Source organism: Engraulis encrasicolus, chromosome 17 (assembly GCF_034702125.1).
Source record: "Engraulis encrasicolus isolate BLACKSEA-1 chromosome 17, IST_EnEncr_1.0, whole genome shotgun sequence".
NCBI lineage: Eukaryota > Metazoa > Chordata > Actinopteri > Clupeiformes > Engraulidae > Engraulis > Engraulis encrasicolus.
Genome location: NC_085873.1, coordinates 18,505,086 through 18,515,085, shown reverse-complemented (window position 1 = coordinate 18,515,085; position 10,000 = coordinate 18,505,086). Strand labels below are relative to the sequence as shown.

Below are 10,000 nucleotides of genomic sequence, written 5' to 3'. Positions count from 1 at the left end.
GTATACAACAATCTCTGCATACCACCAAGAAGGATGAACCACATCCAACAGGATTAACTGTGGATGCAAGAGGAACTAAATGACACTAAAATGACAGGTGTCTCAGTTATTTTGTCCAACCCCTGTACTTCAAGCCCATACATTTCCTGGATCCATGTGATGTCAGGTGAACGCCCCTTTAGGAGGTCGTCAGTTAGGAAGCCTTTGGATACATTAGGTTGAGAATAAATGGAGGTCTCTCAGCGCTGTAGATGGCGGTAGCACACATCGCGTGCAAGCCGCCATCAAACACCATAAAAAGAGAGGAAGAAGCCCCCCTTAGGAGACGAAACTTGAGCACACTCCTTTGCATTAGGTGGGCGTAGCCTGATTATCATCGATTATCTTCGAGACTTGGTCTGACCAAGAGCATAACAATTATCATTTCCCAAAACGGCATGGTTGACCCGTCTCCCTTAGTTTGCTAATGGTTGTTTGTTTCCCAACAAAGTGGGAGGATTTCCCATTTTTTCGGGAGCTCAGAAACAATATTTGTATTGCTCTTGGCCTGACTAGAAGCAACGCTGAAGGTGTTGCGTCACTAGGAGGGCACAGCCTGGCTAGGGTGGGCGGAGTTTGAATGATCTTTCTCTATTAGACGATTCTTTGTTGTTACTGTAGCAGTGTCAGGCAGGCTATTGTTTCCAGTGGTAGACCAACACCAATGCCAGGGTTGGCCGGCTGTGACAGCCTTGTAGACCTGACCAATGTTATTGTGGTCTCCAGGGCCGCTGACAAGCTTTTGCTGGGCCCGGGACGAAGTAATCGGAAAGGGCCCCCCACTCAATATACAGTGCCCTCCATAATTATTGGCACCCCTGGTTGAGATGTGTTTTTAGCTTCCAATTATTTTATTTTTTTTCTAAATAATATGGGACCTTAATGGAAAAAAAGAGAAAAATCCAACCTTCAATACAAGTGCATTTATTCAGTGGGGAAAAAATCCCACATAAAGAAATAATTATTTGACATCAAATAATGTGTGTCACAATTATTAGCACCCCTGGTGTTAATATTTTGTACAACCCCCTTTTGCCAACAAAACAGCACCTAATCTTCTCCTATAATGTTTCACAAGATGGGAAAAGACAGAAAGAGGGATCTTCAGCCATTCCTCTTTGCAGAATCTCTCTAAATCATCCAGAGACCTGGGTCCTCTCCTCTGTACTCTCCTCTTCAGCTCACCCCACAGGTTCTCAATGGGGTTGAGGTCAGGGGACTGAGATGGCCATGGGAGGAGCTTGATTTTGTGTCTGGTGAACCATTTCTGTATAGATTTGGCCATATGTTTAGGGTCATTGTCTTGCTGAAAGACCCAGTGACGACCCAGCTTCAGCTTTCGGGCAGAAGGCAATAGATTTTTATTTAAAATGTCCTGGTATTTCAAAGCATTCATGATGCCATGCACCCTAACAAGGTTCCCAGGGCCTTTGGAAGCGAAACAGCCCCACAGCATCACTGACCCACCCCCATACTTCACAGTGGGTATGAGGTGCTTTTCAGCATGCGCATCTTTCGTGGTACGCCAGACCCACTTAGAGTGTTTGTTGCCAAAAAGCTCAATCTTGGTCTCATCTGACCAAAGCACACGGTCCCAGTTGAAGCCCCAATACCGCTTGGCGAACTCCAGACGCTTGCGTTTATGATTGTGAGTGAGGAAAGGTTTTCTCCGTGCATGCCTCCCAAACAGCTTGTTGGCGTGTAGACAGCGCCTGATGGTTGATTTGGAGACTTTGTGACCCCAGGATGCTACCATTTGTTGTAATTCTGTAACAGTGAGCTTTGGAGATCTTTTGATTTCTCTTACCATCCTCCTCACTGTGCGTGGTGGCAAAATAAACTTGGGTCCTCGCCCAGGCTTGTTTACCACTGTTCCAGTTGTTTTGAACTTCTTAATTATTCCTCTCACAGTGGATATGGGCAGCTGCAGTTGAGTGGCAATCTTCTTGTAGCCTCTGCCTGACCTGTGAAGGTCGACGCACATCTGCCTCACTTGTATGCTGTGTTCCTTTGTCTTTCCCATGTTTAAGAGTGGATAAGAGAAATGGCCTCGGTGTCACGTCATATTAATACCCCAGGGAAACAGGAAGTGATGAATTACTAATTAAATGTTCCTACATACTCTGGTAAACTTTGTAAACTACTTTAGAAATGACAGAAATGCTTCAATTATATTTATTTCCTGGGAATTGTTAAGGGTGCCAATAATTGTGGAACAGGTGATTTAATGAAAAATAATTATTTTTTAGTCAGGGATTTTTTTATTTTCTTACAATTCATTTGAGTTGAAGGCTACATTTTCCTACAATTTTCAGTGTGACAGTATTCTTCTGCAATAAACACTGAATTTATTTTAAGGCTTTTAACACATCTCAGCCAGGGGTGCCAATAATTATGGAGGGCACTGTATATAATGTGATGAGCACCCGATTTTGGGCACCTCTCTCCGGACACACACACACACACACACACACCCGAGTCAGCATCCCTGGCTAATGAAATTGTGGTCTCCCAGACTGCAGCCTTGTAGACCAGGCCAATGCTATTGTAGTCTCCCAGACTGTAGCCTTGTCCCTTTAAAACTCTTTCATTTCTGATGACGAACGTTAACTTGTGTTTACATCTGACTGCGGTTGGGAGCAAAGTGTACCTCCCTCCCTCCCTCCCTCGCTACCTGCCTACCTTCCTCACTCTCTTCATTTTTCTCTCTGCATCTCTCTCTCTCTCTCTCTCTCTCTCTCTCTCTCTCTCTCTCTCTCTCTCTCCCTCCCTCTCTCTGTGTGTGGGAACACAAATAGAGGCAAGTTAATAACTATCAGTGCCTGTGTACATGAAGTGTGTGTGCGCGTGTGCGCAAGTGCAAATGGTGAACTGAGCAAACACTCTCGCCACCTCTCATACTGCCAGAAAATTGCACCTCGCTGCACCTGAGAACATTACATGACAAGAGCTGGAGGACTGTATGTTTACATCGAGGAGTGGGCAGTTGTGGAGGAGGAGGAAGAGTGGAGAAGATGTGGTGGAGGAGAGGAGGAGGATGAAGAGTAGAGGTGGAATAAGAGGAGGAGGAGGAAGAGTAGCGGTGGTGGTGGAGGAGAAGGAGGAGGGCGCGGAGGAGAAATGTATGATTATAGAGGAGTGGGCACTGGAGGAGGAGGAGGAGGAGGAGGAGGAAGTGGAGGAGGAGGAGGAGGAGGAGGAGGAGGAGGAGAGGGCACAGGAGGAAGAGGGGGAGGGAGAGGGAGAAGACGAGGAGGAGGAGGAGGAGGAGGAGGAGGAGGAGGTGGAGAGGGCACAGGTGGAAGAGGGGGAGGGAGAGGGAGAAGACGAGGAGGAGGAGGAAGAGGAGGAGGAGGAGGAAGAGACGGAGCCATCCAAACACACATCAACTTAACCAACCAACCAAACACCCAGCAAAATCCTCCTTCTTTGGCTTAACATCCTATGGACCTAATGACTGGACAGTAGATTGCAGACGGCAAAGGACTTTCAGCGCCGTTAAACCCTCCAAAGCCATCAATCCTCCCTTACACCGTTCACAAAGTGTGTACGTGTGTATACAGTTTGTGCGTGTGAGCTTAACACCTTGTTGCTAAGGGGTCTGCACTTATGATAAAGCAGAGGTGAACATCCTGAGCTGAGAAAGTCAAGAGTGTGTGTGTGTGTGTGTGTGTGTGTGTGTGTGTGTGTGTGTGTGTGTGTGTGTGTGTGTGTGTGTGTGTGTGTGTGTGTGTGTGTGTGTGTGTGTGTGTGTGTGCGTGTGTGTGTGTGTGTGTGTGTGTGCGCGCGCAGGTTTGCGCACGCACGCGTGTGTGTGCATGTGTCTGTGAACATCCTGAGTTGATTAAGTCAAGTGTGTGTGTGTGTGTGTGTGTGTGTGCGTGTGCGCGTCACGTGCGTGTGAGTGTACGTGCGTGTGTGAACTTCCTGAGTTGAGAAAGTCAGGTCCTGACACGTATTTGCTGTTAGCCAATACGGTTGGTTAGCCAGCTGATCTTACTGTAAGTCTCCAGGCAGACTGACTAGGCCTACTTAGTGCAGTCGGCATCCTCAGGCAGACAGCCTACTTACTGTACAGCTGTGCTAGGGGCCACGTTAGGGTCATATGGCAAGACTTTTGAGCTAGTTTTACACTCGCCTCATTGTGTCAGCGGGAAAGTGGCGTAAGTGACGTAAAAAATGACCTCTGTGTCATGTCCTCTGCGTGTCTATTTCAGGTGCATATCTGACCGCCCAAGCATTGACTTTTTTTCGGTTTTCTTGTTTACTTGTGTGTGTCTTTGCCACAGTGGTCCATTCAAAACAACAATAACAACAAAAACAGGCAATGAGGACTGTATTTTTTGTGTTTTGACTGTGGTTTTTACAATCTAGGTTTCTAACTAACCTAGTAACTTTCCATTAGCATGAATAGGCTAATACAGTAGGCTACAGCTGAGAACTCAAACTATAAACTTTAGCTTAGTGTGGCAAGTGGGCTGGAATACTTGCTTTATTTCGTAATGGTTTGCCTTCCTCTGTAATAAAACAGTATTTGTTACTTAGCTCCACTGCTGCAGAACTAAGCCCCATTCTGTTCCTCCAGAGAGCCCTTTAAAATGGACTCCTAATTCAGTCGAATGAGGGAAAGATGAGACTTAATTTATCTATTTTCTTAAACTCAATTTGTCTCTTTTTTTGGTGGAGGCTGCTGCTGCCTCTGCTTTGCAGAGGGGGGGAAGCCCTGAGGGAAATGAGGAGAACATTAAGATATCCTTTATGAAAAAGAGGAACAGATACGAGGAGCTATCCCTTTATAAAAAAAGGAGGGGAGAAAGTGAATGTTTCATCTCTAGTGGGCAGAATATCTGATTTCAGTGCAAACGGAAGCAGGTTATGGAGAACAGTAATAAAAAAAGGATCATGAAAATATCAAATGAGTAAAGAGAAGAGGAGAGAAAGCTCCTTCATTCACTGTATTATTCACTCATAGAAAGAAGGAAAGAAAGAAAGAAAGAAAGAAAGAAAGAAAGAAAGAAAGAAAGAAAGAAAGAAAGAAAGAAAGAAAGAGCAAACTATTTTCAGGAAACACACACACACAGTTATTTGTTCCACTTGTTTGCTTGGTTGTTTGTGACCGAAACCTTGGCAAATAAAAGAACAAAACGGATTTTTCTTTCAAGAAACAAACACACGGAAGAAGCTAAATAAAAGCTGAATCGGAAACAGGAGGAAGCCCAAAAGAACAAAGGAAAAGGTGAAAGAAAAACAAAAGAAAAGAAAAGAACAGATTAAAGACCCACTCCTGCCGAACCTGCATTGAGCAACGGTGCAGTCAGAGTCATAATAGTGTTTCTAAAAGCACCTAGGCAGTAGGCGGAGCGTTAGCGCCTGTGTCACACCTCCGGCCCCCATAATGCACTGCACCGGTAAACACAAACCCCCTCAACAGTCAACACACACACTGTACACAAACGCACACACGCACACACACACACATGCATGCACACATGCATGCACACATTCACACACGCACACACGTACACGCACGCACGCACACACACACACACACACACACACACACACACACACACACACACACACACACACACACACACACACACACACACACACACACAAACACACACACACACACAAACACACGCACACACACACTTCACCTCTCAGCGGCCAACACACCTCTTCTCTTCTTATATAAAGAGCCATTACATAAAACAACCTCATCATGAGCCTGACTGCACCACGCAACACACACACACACACACACACACACACACACACACACACACACACACACACACACACACACACACACACACACACACACACACACACACACTGCCCCACGCAACAGGCCCTCTGGGACCTCCTGTACTCTTCTGTACTGTACTACGCAGCCAGATTCATGGCACGCAGACACATACAATATTTACTATGTACACTCAGGCTGCTGCATCACAAATCTGCCCAACAGAAGCAATGTGTAGCAGTAACTACGGCAACATTGAAACTGAAAAAATGGCCTTCAAGTATTGGTATTATTATTCAGGAGAAAAGGGCCTTAAAGTGATACTGTCCCATTTTTTGAAATAAGCTTGTTTTACACCTCCCCTTGAGTTAAATAATAGGGTTTACCGTTCTCCTGTACTTTCAACTGTTCTCTGGGTATGGCAGTTCCAATTTTACCTCCAAGCTAGCAGTTAACATTGAGTCCTATGAAACCAGCTGGCGGCTAACTGGTCTCATAGGACAAAATGTTAACTGCTAGCTTGGAGGTAAAATTTGCACTGCCATACCCAGAGAACGGTTGAAAGTACAGGAGAACGGTAAAACCCTATTATTTACCTCAATGGGGGTGTACAATAGGTTTATTTAAAAAACATGGGACAGTACCACTTTAAGTATTGGTATTAGGTTGGATAATGTAGTTAATTTGATATAGCCATATCTCTAAAATGGGACACCTTTGGACCACAAGGCTTTGTCACAAGGCAAATGAGGTCTTAAAAAGACCATTCTAAGTCTAAATTCAACATTGAAAACATGTGTAGTTACTGCATTTTGCCTTTATAGGGCAGTATAACACGCCTCACATTTTATTTAGAGCATAAGAATGAATTGAATGAATGAATGAATTGACGTTTCAGGAAGGCTTCAATGGCTTCATTTCTTTCAAGATCAATAAACCACTTCTACTCTAGTCTTCTCTACTTTGCTCTTAGACATGCCTTCAGAGGTACAGTAGCCTCTCTTATGTATGAAGCGTCTTTTTGAACATCTGTGGCAAAGCGGATGTTTGTGTTGTAATGTGGCGTGCGGCATTCATGAATTCAAGAGTCTCAGAGGAGTTATGTAATGCACGTGGTTCCCAAACTGGGGGCCAGGACCCCCTAAGGAGGACAACTGATGTAACCCATGTGGACACGCCCTTTGCTGTTTACTGACTGAATGAACAGATTTTGCATCTTTTCTTCTTTTTCTTTTTTTTTGTGGCGGCATTTATCAGCGCGGTGGACTGGGATTGAGGATATCTGTGGTGATCATGCATCGTCTGGGACTGCAGTCAAAATTGGAATTGATGGCCTTTGTAGAGAGCAACAAAAAATGGTGGTCTAGACAGCTGGTCTAAGATGTGTGTGTGTGTATGTGTGAATGTGTGTGTGTGTGTGTGTGTGTGTGTGTGTGTGTGTGTGTGTGTGTGTGTGTGTGTGTGTGTGTGTGTGTGTGTGTGTGTGTGTGTGTGTGTGTGTGTGTGTGTGTGTGTGTGTGTGTGTGTGTGTGTGTGTGTATGAGAGAGGAGTGATTGTATGTGTGTGTGTGTGTGTGTGTATGAGAGAGGAGTGATTGTGTGTGTGTGTGTGTGTGTGTGTGAGAGAGAGAGAGAGCGAGAGAGAGAGAGAGAGAGAGAGAGAGAGAGAGAGAGAGAGAGAGAGAGAGAGAGACAGAGACAGAGATAGAGACAGAAACAGAGAGAGTAACAAAGAGAGGACATGAACTCATGTTCATAGCGTGCGTCTAGTGTGTGCGTGCATGTGTGTGTGTGTGTGTGTGTGCGTGCGTGCATGCGCACGCGTGTTTGCATGAGTGTGCGTGAGTGTGTGTGTACTCACGTTGAGATAGCGTGCGTCCAGCTCCACCTTCTTCTCCAGTTCTGTCAGCAGCTCGTTGTGGAAGGAGCGAAGCTACGAGAGCAGAAAAGAACACAAAGGGTTAACATTAGCCACGAGTGAAGAGAAGAATACATGATTACTAACAAAGCTAGAGGAGAGGAACCCAAGGGGTTAATATTAGCTATGTGTCACTGAGGTGTTCGTCACTCGGGGCTCGAAACCGCCACGTATCAGTGAACGCTCTAGATCAGGCATGGGAGGCACAGCACCATACTGCTGAGCTAAAGGTCCAGACAGATAGCTCAGTGCTACTGATACTGTATGAGGCTCTTCTAGTTTGCACCTGTTTAATACAGGAGAAGGAGGCAAGGGGTCAACATTAGAGAAGAATACATAATTATTAGCTATGGGAGAGGGACACAAGGGGTTAACATTAGCTATGAGAAGGGAACGCATGGTTAGCATTAGCTATGAGAAGGGAACGCATGGTTAGCATTAGCTATGAGAAGGGAACGCATGGTTAGCATTAGCTATGAGAATGGAACGCATGGTTCCGCAACTCAGCTATGGGGGAAGAATGCAAGTGGTGCATGGTTAACATCATCAGAACAATGGCCACTCACACACACTCACACAAACAAGACATACACGAGTGCACACACACACACACACACACACACACACACACACACACACACACACACACACACACACACACACACACACACACACACACACACACACACACACACACACACACACACACACACACACACACACACAATAACGCAGGGACAAACACTTGAGAAACAAAAGGCCACTTCAACATCGAAACTCTTATCACCATCAAAGCGATGCAATCAGCATGCAGGACACCTTGACTTTGTTTTTCTTTAATAAGGAAGGGCATGCTTCACATTGTGTGTGTAGTGGTGGCGTCATGATCAAATCCAATAGTAGTCTAGTAATAATAGTAAATTACAGCATATAATATAATATAATATAATATAATATAATATAATATAATATAATATAATATAATATAATATAATATAACATAACATAATATAATATAATATAATAGTAGGCCTATATAATATAATAGTATGTAATAGTATACTATAATATACATATAATATAATACACCCACCATCTCTTCCAGTTGTATCTGGATTTGCCGATGAACCTCAGCCATCTGAAACAGGACGTCCCCTGCAGGAGAGAACGACAGAAGAGAAGAGAAGAGAAGAGAAGAGAAGAGAAGAGAAGAGAAGAGAAGAGAAGAGAAGAGAAGAGAAGAGAAGAGAAGAGAAGAGAAGAGAAGAGAAGAGAAGAGAAGAGAAGAGAAGAGAAGAGAAGAGAAGAGAAGAGAAGAGAAGAGAAGAGGATCAGGGGTGCAAGAGGAGGAAAAGAAAAGATCATTATTTACATTACTTACATGTCATAATTTTCTGCTGGTGCTTCTTCCTGTACTGTCTAATATCATGCAAGCAGAGGAGAGCATGCAGTCACATACATCTGTAATTTACACAGTAGTTTACATTATGGTGATTTCAGGTAAATTGGGCCACTTTTTTTGCATATAAGTGAATGGCCCAAAGTGGCCCAATTTACCTGAATTCACATTATATATTCCACTTAGCATGCAGTCACATAGAGACATGTGGAGGGCGAGGAGGATGATGATGAGGAAGAGGAGGAGGATGATGAGGATGAGGAGGAAGAGGGGGGAGGGGGCAGATGAAGCGCAGATCAACTCACAAGCAAAACAATGCGCCCAAAAGACAAAATATACCATAAATAAATCAACAGAAATAATAGAAATGTCAAACCAAAGAAAAAAATATAATAACCACAAACCATATTCAAGAAAAAGAAGTTTATCCAACCAAAAAAAAAGAAATGGTAGAAAAATACATGAAAACACATTGTTTTAGATGCTTTACAGTCAGTTATCAGTTATCACTAATACTGTCATAACCATATCAACAACCAAAACATTCACTCTCACAGTGCGTCAGTAGTGCAGAAGAAACAAACAAGATGACAAACAAGCTAACAAAACCAGCACAACGACAACTCACAAGACATCTTTTCAAAAACACTTTCATTCTTTGCACGGGAAAACAACACAGTCCGTTTTTAAATTATCAACCAAAAAATGTCTTTAAACATTCACCAATACAAACAAAAAATCACAATGACTCATGCAACCAAGATACAAAGGAAAATAAGAACGATGCTTTACAGAAGAAAGATGCTTGATAAAAAACAGAGATGCGTGTTGTTTTTAAAGATACCTACATGCTGCCTCTTCTGATAAATGTTGCGTCGTGAAAAAAAGGAACAAA

General features: G+C 43.8%; 1 protein-coding gene across 1 annotated transcript in view; it reads right to left on the bottom strand.

The window, feature by feature from the left end:
• The window catches only part of baiap2b (BAR/IMD domain containing adaptor protein 2b), a 123,668-nt gene that overhangs the window by 45,286 nt on the left and 68,382 nt on the right, over positions 1-10,000 (bottom strand). Inside the window, exons 4-5 of the mRNA XM_063221918.1 lie at positions 8,800-8,861; positions 7,650-7,721 (exon numbers count right to left, since the gene is read on the bottom strand). Coding sequence (XP_063077988.1) covers positions 7,650-7,721; positions 8,800-8,861 — 134 coding nt within the window. The remainder of the gene's footprint in view (positions 1-7,649; positions 7,722-8,799; positions 8,862-10,000) is intronic.